Source organism: Hermetia illucens, chromosome 3, assembly GCF_905115235.1.
Source record: "Hermetia illucens chromosome 3, iHerIll2.2.curated.20191125, whole genome shotgun sequence".
Classification (NCBI taxonomy): Eukaryota; Metazoa; Arthropoda; class Insecta; order Diptera; family Stratiomyidae; genus Hermetia; species Hermetia illucens.
The window spans coordinates 68,458,927-68,472,057 of NC_051851.1; the positions used below are offsets into that span (position 1 = coordinate 68,458,927).

The 13,131-nt window shown below is 37.4% G+C and overlaps 1 protein-coding gene across 5 annotated transcripts in view; it reads right to left on the bottom strand.

The window, feature by feature from the left end:
- Window positions 1–530: 530 nt before the first annotated feature.
- Window positions 531–13,131, bottom strand: part of LOC119653020 (atlastin) — a 34,749-nt gene continuing 22,148 nt past the window's right edge. For 4 of the 5 annotated variants that reach the window (XM_038057459.1, XM_038057461.1, XM_038057462.1 and 1 more), the window contains exons 2-7: window positions 10,569–10,783; window positions 2,981–3,757; window positions 2,733–2,888; window positions 2,388–2,668; window positions 2,191–2,257; window positions 531–2,131 (exon numbers count right to left, since the gene is read on the bottom strand). In XM_038057459.1, coding sequence (XP_037913387.1) covers window positions 2,006–2,131; window positions 2,191–2,257; window positions 2,388–2,668; window positions 2,733–2,888; window positions 2,981–3,757; window positions 10,569–10,783 — 1,622 coding nt within the window. In that variant the 3' untranslated portion in view covers window positions 531–2,005. Of the gene's footprint in view, window positions 2,132–2,190; window positions 2,258–2,387; window positions 2,669–2,732; window positions 2,889–2,980; window positions 3,758–10,568; window positions 10,784–10,866; window positions 11,085–13,131 lie in introns of those variants that run through there. The other variant, XM_038057463.1, reaches the window with a different exon arrangement.

The window sequence follows — 13,131 nt, forward strand, 5'->3', positions numbered from 1 at the left end:
TGCTGAAACAAGTAAAGAATCTAAATGAGTCTTGCTACTTTGTTGGAATCACAGTTCCTTCATCGGATAATGGATTTTCCCGCCAGTCCGCATATGTATTGAGTCCCTTCTTTTGAAGAATGCAACCCTCAGATTGATTGATAGTTTACTGAAAAAATGGGAAGGAAAATTTTCCATAATCTTTGGCACGCACCTGGAAAACCCTACGGAAAAAGTTTACTAGGAGTGAGAAATATCGTTTTATGTCTGCTCCGTGCTGGTTCTTCAATGCGCCTTTACAAATTCGCCGATTGTTATTTACAATTTGGTTTAAATAGAAATGCCGTCCTTTGTCTTTGCAGATCATTGTGCCGGAATAAGTACCGAACAGTAATTCATTCCAAGTGGGGTTAATGCAATCTCAACTCAATAAATAGTAGTTTGCGGTGAGGCAGCGTACAAAATCAACATTTTTAATTACCTTCATCGTTCAACACTAGGTGTCTACCTGATGAAATTAATGCAAGAAATCAAAGAATTCATGATAATAGTTCCATTAACAATGGTTACTTTCTCGTAAGTTTTTATTTACAAATATCACATTACCATTACAAAATTACGCAATAAGAAAATCTCACTTAAGACAAATATTAGAACACCTAAACACATTATAAGTAATTTTCTAAGGTGTTTGGAAGTATTTTCAACTCAAGCTGTAGAAAGTAGATGCTGTAGAGAGCGTAAGTTTGCCCTTACAAAACTGACCTTGCACATGCGTGGGCTTTGTAAGCGCGTCAAATTCAAGTTTGAAATGTTTATTTTTTGTTAGCCATGGACTGATTAGTGACTTGTTAATATTAAAATGTCCTGCGAAGTATGAATTTGAAAATAGGAAAAAAAAATTATCAAAAATCTTGTAAAAAAATGTTTTATTGCATATATTTTTTTACCTTTGCTTGAGCATATCCTTATTTTGGCCATTACACTAACAAATAATTAAAGGTATTTTCCACAAAACAAGTTAACAATCAATAAACTGTAAATTTCAGTAGTAATAGCGGTAGAAATAATTCAGAGAATTTTTTTGAATCGTAATCACTTTCACCGTTGTCTGATATTTGAATGTAATACTTTATGGGCCGCGACAGGGACGGCTGCCAAAGCGTGATCGAGAACGAAGAGTAGGTTGTATTGGACCCTAAAAACCGAATATTTCTCTTCTTTTCTTTTTAATATATATAGTGAACATGCTTGTTTTCGATTTGAATTAAAAAATATTTACAAAAAGTAACACACAACCGGAACATACTAATGAACTGCAATTTTCAAGCTCAACTTCATATTCGTCGTTTTCCCATTATTGCTGAAGTAAAAATGTGATGGAGCTAAAAACAACGATTTTAAGTTTTTACACCCCCTCTCAAATCGAAATTATTATTAAACTTAGTAGTTATCACTCAAATTTGCCTTTTTAGAAAAATATGGGAAATGTATACATACATACATAGATTTTTACTGTCAGATTTATTCCACATTTTAATCGCAGCGTTAAAAGTGGGTGCATGCATATCTTACGTCTTACCATTTACAAGTTTTGCAAATATACTTTTCCTGGTTTTGAATTATCTAATTTATGACCTTTCGTTTATTAATTTTCATTTAATAATTTTCATAGCTTCCTCTTTTCGTACATATACAAACAAAAGATAGCTTTTTATGTTTTCGATTTAGGCACAATTTTTTTCGACTTTTTCTTTTTCCTACTGAATGATGTGCTGGCGGTGGTTATGTTGGCTACCGGTGAATTTGTATTAGCATTCATTGTCGATGTTGCATTGACAAAAGTCGGTGAATTCGCACGAGGGGTATTACTTCGTGAAGTTAAGTTAGAGGCGTTTCCCGGTGCTGGGCCAATGACATTGTTTTGTTTATTGTAGGTGCGATGAGGCGCTGTCTGTGCAGGTGGTGATGGTTGATGACGATTGTTTTGTTGCTGCTGTTTTTTGCCAAATGCATGGGCGTATTCTCATGAGCTTTTCACTTTCCCGTTGATTGCACTTGATCGCGATGTGCTTACTGCTGCCTCTGCTGCGTGTGTGGCAACATGCTGGATACCTTTCTCCATGAAGCCTTGATATATGGGTCGCATAAACTAAAAGAAAGGAATATTTTGTATTGTTTAATTATTGAGAGAACATTTCTAAAACTCACATTTTCCCATATCAACGTCGCTAACTCGTCTAGTTTTGTGCCAAAGTCACTCAACTCGCCGCTATACCTGTGGAAATTAAACAGAAAGTTGAAATACCTGTTGTTCGATACGCGAATACTGTCAGCTCTTTCATTGGTGGACCCAAAAAGTGAAGACCTTCCTACCCTAATATCAAACATTCAGACTACTAACTCACCTGATGTATGCCCATAAGGCAAGTGTTAACAACGCTATGCCCATAATTAAATTACAGAAATTGGCAAATGTGTACAGTCCGAGTAGACCGAAAATTCCACTGAATATATAAGTGATAACGGCAATTGCGAAATAAACGGCAGGTGTACGAGCGGCTTTAAATATATTTTTGCTTTCATTGTGCGCTTTGAAATTCAAATAAGATTCTTCCAAATCGGCTTCGAGACGTTCACGGTACTTCTCCGAGAATTCGTCACCACCCATTTTTCGTTTTGACGAGAACTACGAAGTAAATATTGAAAAGATAACGTTCAAAGTTTTCTTGCTTATGGGGGAGATCATTTACCTGAAATAGAGCTTTGTCTTTTACTCTTAAGTGCTCTGCGTCGAGATGTCCTGTACTTAAGTATGGTTTAGTACCTCCACAAACGTCTTCCATGAGTTGTGTATATAAGTCTTTAGCTGCTGCCACTGCTGTTAAATTATTCGCTTCTGCTGTTGCCTGGAGTTTTGGTTTGTAAAATGAGAGATGAAGCATTTTCCAAAGCAAATACCGCCATTTCGTAAAACGAATAGTGAAAATTATGTACTTACCACCAGCATGCTCTTCGGTTCAGGTAATTCGTTGCCTTTGTAGATCGCCATATATGATTTGAAATATTGTATCACATCGCGGGCTTTAACTTTCTGTCCATTGATTTCTTTTATAATTAAATTTTCTGGTGCCAAGATCATCGGCACAAGTTCTCGTAAGCTCTGTTTAAAATCGGGGGTAATATCTTTCAGTCGACCGTCGAAATTTGGATTTGTCGCGACTACAAGTCCTGGATGTGGCATCAGAAAGCATGCGATTTCTGTGAAACATGATGTTATATGTTTTCTCAGTGATTGCAATTCCGGATGTTGTTTGTCTGATAATTCTAGACGTCGTTTCAAAATTTTCTGGCCTCCTAGTGCTCCGTATTCAGCTTCATATGGGAAGCTCCAATCACGCACAAGGAATTGTAGTCGCTGAAATGGCTTCTTCCCTGTATCGGCGAGCGCTAGCCTGCCGTATTCTGTGAATAGTTGCAAATGTTGCAAATCGTCTTCTTGAATATTTTGTGATAGATTGTAAATTTGAACAGATGAGAGCATAGTGCTTAGTGCAAACACTGTGGCACAATCACGAACGGTTGATTGACTGTCGAACGCCCCTTGTGTGTCAAGCAAAATTATAGCAATTTTGTCGCCTGACGGCGCATCGTACAAGAAGATATCCGACCACATGAGAATGCCTGTGGTATCCCGCTCGGAGCCCCCGCGCCATGAGAAGCCTGTAAGAGGAGCATCTTCCTCCCCTAACCAATCACCAATGTTTTTTTTGACATACTGCAACACAGAAGAAAAGTGAGGAAGTGAGTGATTAATGTTATCGTCATGTTGGCATTTTTAAAACAATTAGATAAAATTGACAACGATGTCTCAAACGGTTGATATTAAATCACAATACTTATATCAAAGGATTTGATAGGGTGTAACCTGAGCCTACACCGTTTAATAAAACAGGTTACCAATAATTTATTTATTTAAAGGAACATTAAGTAGAAATGAGAATTTGCAATTACTTTTTATCCTCGAAGGGACTAAAATATTTTAATCATATTCATCAACGGCGCATCGATCGATATCCGGTCTAGTCTTGCTTTAGAAAGGAACTCCAGATTTCCTAGTTCTGCGCAGATGTCCACAAATTAGGTATACCTAAGCTAGGGGGAGTGAAAGTAGCTCAATTATAGAGTTGAAAAGAGCTCACATATCAAGAAAAATTTCACATTGTTGAAGGTAAGTGGGTTGAGAATGTAGAATGGGGAACGGTATTACACGCGGCGAAAGTTCTTTTAAAGAAGCATCGGGAGATTAAATCACACAGCAATATTCAAGGATGCTACTAACAAGAGGGTTGAGAGGAAAGTAGCGCAGGATTGGGGGAAATTCCGAAGAGGAACGCAGGATAGCCGGATATTTTAGAACGATTGACGTTGTCAACAAGATGGAAATTGGAAAGAAGTTTGCCGCAGATTTTGAAAAGAGCTTAGAAGTGATAACAGTGGTCAATCATTATCATCAATATTGGGGAGAATTGAATGAGTAACACACACATCGATGGCATTTGCAGACGTTTAGTTTCAGATTATACATTGAATACCTATGCACTAAGCGTTTAATTTGAATTGCAAGGAAGCACAGTCCAGCGGAGACGAAAAAGATAGAGGTTAAAATTTAGTACAGTTTTGAGAGGAGTATACAATAATAACAATCGTTGGCGCAATAATGCAATTCGATCAGGGCTTTGAAGTGTGTTAAGGCACTTGATCCGAAACCGTAACGATACACTAGAGGAGAGTCTGTAGGAGGCAATGTGGTCAGCATTGGGCTCGCACGAGATTATTATCCTGATTTTCAGGTTCACATTGACAATTGAGCCGAATGGTATCCGACGTCAAATCACGATGCAAATACCACTGCCACCAGTGAGATTTGAACCGCGAGCTTCCATACGGCAGCCTTCTGCTCTGACCACTCAGCTATCTGGACTATATTATGGTTGGCGGAAGTAGAGGCTATACGGAAATCAATATAAATGATTTATTTCAGGACAGCAAGTGACATTTTCACCATGATAAAAGCTTTCATTTCTCCGAAATACAGATGCCCTCTCTATTGATCAAGCTTTCGAAATGTTACTTGATGTGTTCTAGAATTACTTTAGCTATAATCTTTGCAAATACGCGTCCATTGGTTGCACTCAGAACGGTTGCCGGACGGTTCCGGATTGAGATGATTTCTCCTCTATTTGGAGGAAGGTCGAAACTTTATCAGATGTGATACAGTTAAGAAGCGTGGTGCAGTATGAAGAGTCCACGGTCCCCTTACCATAAGCAAGTTCTTTCACGGTCCCCTTACCACAAGCACGTGCTTTCGTGATGCAGTATTGGGTTCTGAAATCTTCCTTGACTAACGCAATTACATATTTCCTTTTGTCACGATGAATTTCCCGGGATTTCGCACGGTATCGAAGTTTGAGCGCTTCACTCTCGCAATCACTCGATAGTGCCTTGAATCCCTTACATTCATCGATGTAAGTTTAATCAGTTGTTGACATCTCTCCATAGAATTTTGAAACAAGAGAGAAATGAGGTAGAACGGTAGTTTACAGTTAGAGTAGAGTCAGCGCTTTTGAGAATATGAATAATAAGCCACTCTTGTAGCATTTTTTTGAGAATTTCATTGAAAATTATGCGTAGAGGGAGGGAGATGTACGGTTTATAGGTAACTAGGAAAATGTTATGGTGTCCCATCAGAAGCAGGTTTGATATTAGTGTCAATTTGATCAATGATAAATTTATCCAAGCAAAAGTGGATAGAGGAACGGCGAGCCACTCGGAAAAGTCTACATCTAAAAGAAGCACGGGCCAGGAAGGTAATGAAAATGTGGAATGCGAGAAATTGGCAGTAGGGGCAAGCAAAATTATCGGAAATAGAGGAAGATTGGGATTACGGGAATCGTAAGTGCGTGACCGAATTGAGTTAAAATTTTCGCGTGATGGAGCGGTTTCGACGTTCATTACGGTGGAGTGCAATCTTCAAACCAGCAAAATCAATAATACCTCTGGAAGACAGAAACTTCTTTCATGGTATATGTTCTAGCGAGTTTCCATTTATTCTTTTAATTCAAATGTAACTAAACAAAGATTCAAAAAAGATATAGTCCGGACATGCATCGAACAAAGAAAATCACAGAGAAAAACAATTGCAACGCCGAAGCTGCTTTTATCTTAAACATATCCAATAATACCGATAACGGACCAAGTTACAAGCTGCTGGGCACTGGGAAGGAAAAGTAGCATAAGAGCTCCGAAAAAACGTTAGTTTGCGGATGCCTTAAGTAGAGTTTCGAAAATCAATCTCAGAGGTAAAGCTGTCTATTAGACCGTAACATAGTTTGCAAAGACACACGCATAAGAAGAAAATCTGTACTCTTGAAAAGATGACATGTGATAAGTGATGAATGAATGACTTTCAATTGGAATCAAAAACTTTACAGAAGTCAATGTGTGCACATCTTTCCTTTTCTTTTGGGATTTAGCGGCATAGTGAATAAACTCCAATAAGCTAATTACGGTGGGGAGAAAATATCAACGAAAGGATATTATGGATTTCCGTAGTAAACCAAGTTGGATAAGAACGCAGGGACGTGGGGGTAGATGGGACGTAACAGGGGAAGAGATCGGGAAGGATGTTGTAAAGAGTACGAGGAGCTTGATCGCATATTAAGTTAGCTAATAATTGATTGATGCTTTGTGTAAAACAACGGATTTTCGTGCAGGGTTGGAGTCGGACTGACAGAGCTTTGCTTTGAACTCAATGGTTGTATGGTGAGTATCGATTTTGACATAAGGAGGAAATTAGGTGGTAACGCTTGGCTTCAGTAGCCGGCAATGAAGCAGTTATAGATGAAATTACAAGAACAGTCTGAGGTAGAAAAGACAATTGACCGTGGGTACCTTTAGCTGTAATAGACCTAATTCATGATCCTTCAGATACTGGGACTTGAGTTATGTCAATAGGCGGTTCCCAATGTTGTCGGATAGAAACTAAAATATTCGGATGCTAACGGTGTAGGTGTTTTGCATAAGTTAGCGAAATATTGTGGCAGTTTCATACGGAAGTCCAAGAGATTTTATGCGTAATGACTATACAGTCGAAAAATTGATTGCAATGATTAAGGTTGTTTGGAAATGGAACATATCGTAGATTAGGCATTACGTTGCCATTTTGCAGGGTAAAAGTACAAATGAAATACTACATATCTGAACGTAAGCAAAGGGTAACAAGTCGGGAAACCGGAAGCTTAGCGCTTCAAGGTGGTTGCAACATTTTGTTCATTTTTTATGTAAGAATATTTGGATACTACTATAATTTTATTAACACTAGTGGGATTTCCACCTAACTTTCCAGTATGATGCTTCCTATTAGAACCCAGTCGTTGGCAATAAATTTTCAAAACATAATTAGATACTAATATTATTTTTTTTAAGCAGATATGGCGAAACCGATCACATGAAGAAAAAGGTGGAAAAGGAGAGCATTTGAGGCCTAGATGAAATTTATACAGACTACCATTATCTTTTCCAGATTTTTAGGTTGGGTGGTTTCTGAGAACTGGTTAATAAAATAATTGACCCTTTTTGCGCCATGTACTCTTCCTCTTTGCAACCAATGTCAAAACTAATATTTGCTTCGAAAAGCACTAATCGAGACCTTTCATTTTATACCGTACATAACTATATTCTGTGAAACAATTTCATGGTCGGCAATTTGAAAATAGATGAATAAGAATAAAATAAAGAATGAAATTACATGATAGTGCTCAATGTCACGCAAGATCTATCGATCGCATAAAAAATGTATGGAAGGGATTTTTTTGTCCCAGTATACTAAAGGTTGGATTACATCAGGAGTGATTATCGGATGCCCAGTAGTTTGTTACCAAAGTACTTTTATTGAAATCTACCAAACATAATTACTTTTTCAAGTCGTTTTGTTGTTTGTTTTTCCTTTCGTTGAACTGTTATGTTCTGTGAGTCTGGTGGGAAGTAGTTAATTTATGCACCAGCTAAGAAGGCGGCGTCGCCAAAGTAATTCTAGTGTTTCAAAGGTTGAAGGATACGGATGATTCCGACATTGTTTGATGCAGTAGACAAGTTCGAGAACATGGATATCCAAATCGCTTTATTGCCGCAAGTGCATTTGTACGGCCTATGAAGTATCTTATGAAAATTTCAGATTAGCGATTGAATTCAGAAATGAATTGCCCTGGAATAAATGTTCAAGACAAAGGTAAAAAACAATGCCCGAAACCAGATATCTGGAAATTTGGTCGGGGAAGCGAAATAGCAACGACCAGACACAGCTTACTACCTCTTGGTTGTTGTAACTAGTCAGGATCATTATGTCGGTTGCTGTTGTAGCATTTATGACGAGATGATTGCCGATAAACATTTGAAAAGCCCAACATCAGACCGGGCGAGATAGGAGGAGATACGTAACTTGAATGTGTAATCGAAACAAGTTTCTTGTAAGTTCGACAAATGTTGGAAAACTGTTTATAAAGCTAATTGTGTTCTGTTAAGCCTTACTTTACGTTAGGTATTTTTAGGTATTGGAGCTTGCTAGCAGTGTAATTTTGTAGTGTTATAAAATAAGAGCCGGATGATTTAGATTGAAGAACCTAAATAAAGGATCAGCCAAAAGCATTCAGGAAAGGGACTCTGAGCTTACGCTATCGATTGATTGGTTTTTAGAAGTCATACGCTATTGGAAAACGGTATCGAGGGTCAACAGAATGACCTCTCTCTCCAATTTGAATAAGAATTCCGGCGATATCGGCTAAATGTTATGGTCCTAAGCGAAATGAGGTGGTTTGATTTTGGAGAATACTCCTCTCCTTTTTGTGACAGCATGTTTGTATACCCTTGAACGCATACGCGAATCTAATTTTGAACTGTGACTGGTAGCTGCCTCACGGCACGATTCCTCACCCTGCAACCCGATTTTTTATAAGATTTCGATTGCCAGAGATTAGTCCAGGTTAAGGGATAACACAAATGTGCAATGCTACGCTTCAACAGATAATTTCGATGTAGAGGAGATGTACTAGAGCTCCGTTGCTGTGAGAAAGTACGAGAATTGTAATGTAGCGTGCGTCGTGGCTGATTTTCATCATTGCGTTGGTTCGGGAATCAGAAGCTTCTGCAAATAACGCTGATTTGTCTAATGTATACTGCATCACAAAGGAACTTACAGGTGGTCTTATCTCTTGAAAGGACGTAGGCTTCAGCACTTCGGAATTCTCTCATCCGGCAGGGTTTCATCTCTTGTGGAAGAAATCGCTAGTCATCCTAAAATGTGGATATATATATACGTATTTAAATAGACGTGAAATCATCTGTGCCATCCATGCGCTCAGCGGCATCCTGCTTTGACGACCTCCGCGCGGAAATGTTTCGTTCCTACGATGTCCGACATGGGGTAGTTTAATGGACCATCCTTCTTTAAGCAGCTTGACTATGATTATCAACGTATACTTGACCTCTTACCTTGGTCAAATGACAAATGAAGATAAATGTCAACAAAACCAAGGCTTTCAACCCGACGAATAATTGCATCCTTTCTTTTTTCAATGCGTAATGCTGACCACATTCCCTTCTATAGGGTCACTGTAATCCTGTAGTGTACCGTTACGGTCTTGAATGAAGTGCTCTAACACATTTCAAGGCCCTGATTCAATTGGAATGTTGCGCGTTATTATTTTTTTCATTAATACACAGATGGGCAAAATCGGATAGGTACATACAGAGATAAGAGCAATATAAATTATCGTTTGTTTTGATCGAAACTGAAGAACTTTTTTGAGAGGCAGCTGACTAAATTTTTTACGAAATAGCATGCATCCTGGTTGGATACGCTAGATGATTTAAGAGCCTCTTCACTAAACGAGGGCGAAGACTATGGCTAAGAAAAGTGGTTAACCTGATCTAGGCGGGCCGACCCCGCTATGGAATCAGAGAATAGTAAAGAAAGAAAGAGATCATAAAATTTAACGTGCTTGAAATAAAGTTTAGAATGATACTGTAGCAGCACAGTTATTAGAATGGTATTTATATTGATGAGCAAATATGTACGTTCAGTTAGTCCTGAAGATTCATAACAGATAGAACTTTTGCACAAAAGCTTAAAAAATGATTAGAAGTGTCTTTCGATACCGTGCTAGATTTGAAAATAAAATATAGGTTGAATGTGGTGTTCACCAGAAAATACCGACAAATATTGTTAATGAGAAACAAGTTCAAATAAAAACATGAGACAATTAAAGCCATTCTTCAAAAATTTTGCACATTTATTGTAATTAGATATCACGGTTTTTATTTCAGAAAGTTTTCCATTGAAACACGAACTATCAACACGGATCTGTTACAAAATGCACTGGAATATGAACAACATATGTAGACGGAGATATATCAAATTGGCAAGAGAAGAAGAACTTTTCCCAAAGATAAATGCCCGATTTTTAGTGTGGCTTCAGTTTAACGTTTAGAATCAAATATATAAATAGGAAATAAGGAGAAATTCTACTTACTTTTGCATACATATATCTTAAAAAGAAGTCCAGTAGAAAACTCTTTCCTTTACGAAATGCACCTGCAACTGAGACGATACACACGATTCGATCTTTGATTTCATTTTGAAGCAGAACTTCTGTTAGTTTTTCTTCATCGAGGGTGAAAGTATGATCCTCTGCAGTTGTGACAATTTGCAAAGCCTCGGCTTGCATTGTGCCTGATGAAGATGTTACTGTAAAAGAAAGAAAATCAAATTAGCAAATGTTAAGAGTAAATTTCCATAATTTGATGATCTACATAAAAGCAGACACCAACCCTTCAATAAAATCACTTCCGGAATTATGTAAGTATGCGTATCATGGGAAGTAATAATTATATCTTTCCGGAGCGACCTTTTGCAACCGAACTAGAAAATTGTTGAGCTATTATAAGACTCATTTTCGCGAAACAAACAAACACAATCATCAAGATGATGCTAAATTAATCCCTTGGTGTATTACAGGTTCGAGTAGACTTTCTTTTCGGGCCAACATCTGAAATGTTCGCAATTCTAATTTATGTACAACAGCAGCAGAGAAAATTCGAATAAGTTGATCGAATTTTATAAATGGTTTCTAATAATTATAGGTTATTGGAAAGGAAGTTGGGAGCATTTATTTTCGAAGCAATGGTGCTCTCTGACTTTGTTCATATTGAATATATAAAGAGAAAAAGAAATAAATTTATTAGCTTGAACAAAAAAGTCCAATCTTAGTTCAACGATATAAAAACTGAATACCTAAACATCAGAGGTAGAAATTTAGGTTTTCGAAATATAATGCCTCAAATGTTAAAACCTGATTTTCTTTCACTGTGTAATATTCAAGCATCGCCCAAATTGCCGACTGCCTGATGAGCAACGTTCGACGAAAATTATTTCAAGTGCACATGGTTTCAAAGCGAGAGGGGGGTGAATGTACTACATTTCCGACACTGCATGAAATGAAGGGAAAAATAACGAAAAATTCTTAATATTTGCCATCTGATTTTCTATTTTTTTTTGTTATATTTTGCGTCAGAAATAAGTCGATATTCACGATAGTTGGTGGATGATTTACACGTACGGCTACAATGGACTACCATATAGGCATGGTAGATGGAATATTAATCTTTTGTGCTAAATTTAATGGCGAGAAGTGACCGAGTTGACCTGCAGTTTATATATTATATTTATTATTAAATTGAACCACGTTGTTAAATCAATGCATTTTCTTATTTTATTTGCATTAGAATCAAATATCAGGACTAAATTTTCATTGGGACCATTATATAATCTTTGATCGAATAAACTGAAACCATAAAAGTTACTCCATCAGCTCTTCCTTAGTTTCAAATTATTATTATGGATTTCCAAATAACAGTCAATTGCATTTGATTGAGACGACCTTTTGTTTTAGGATTGATGAGCCTCTCAACACTTCCATGTATAATGTAATGGAAGCAGATGTAATGAAGCAAACTGGAGTTTATTATCGCAGTCGTGAAAGATGCGAATAACATCAACAACCGGACTCGGTGGTCCGTTTGTAGAGTTGTTTCATGTTTACTAAAATTTTCCTGAATTATTTCATATTGACTAAAAATTTTTCCAAGTTTTTGCAGTTATTGGTTGATCACTATTCAAAGCAAATGTCACCGTGGACTGTGATTCATGTGCTTATCAGGATTGCCTTCACAGTGCACCAATCGGTTCAGGGATTCATAGAAGCTTGTGAAGCTTCCTTCTAAAGTTAGTGGCCATTTAAGGATCTAAATATCCTTCCCACAGGAGTGACAGACACTACAGAAAATTTGTTTCTTCAATAAAGCCAACATATTTGGAGAAATATTTATAAATTTAAATCCTCACATCGACTGTTCACCAGGAAGGCCATTTGATGGTTAGTTGATCAAGTATTTCTCTCGGTACTTTATCAATGGGAAGGCGAACATTGATTTTATTTGTGGAACCGTTTGTTACTGATTTGCAAAAACTTTGTGTTTCCCATGACTCCATAAAGGAAAGTCCAACGCTGGTGGTTGGTTGGTTATTTAGGAAAAAAACCGCTTAGTAAAATTTAGATGCAAGCTTTCCTTAGCTTTCCTTTTTTTCTACTGTAGCTATTGTCCGTTTATATTTTTGAACTCTTCATTTACAGATATGGAAACAAACGCGATCGTTGAGAAAAATTATTCTCGTCCAAGTGTTTTGCGTTTCACGCAGCAACCTCTCAGCTCCGCGGTATGCGAGTGTCAGTGTAAATCAATTTGCGAAATTGTTCCTTATTTCCTTGTTTTGTCACTTCAGGGTGAAGGAGACATCACAACTCTTGGTTTCGCTTATGTGATTTCTCCAATTGCCAAGGTACCCTAACTTCGCATCCTTCTTAGAGAGTTAATTTATTCTTATTTTTTTTTTGTTCTGCCCATGGGCTGCCATTTCTCGGCTTAGTACCTATATATTCAAAACAGGAGTAGGCGATTATATATTATTATAGATCCTCTTGCGAATTTAATAATGATTGGAGTGTTCTATGAAAAACTCTCATAGCTTCGGGCGAA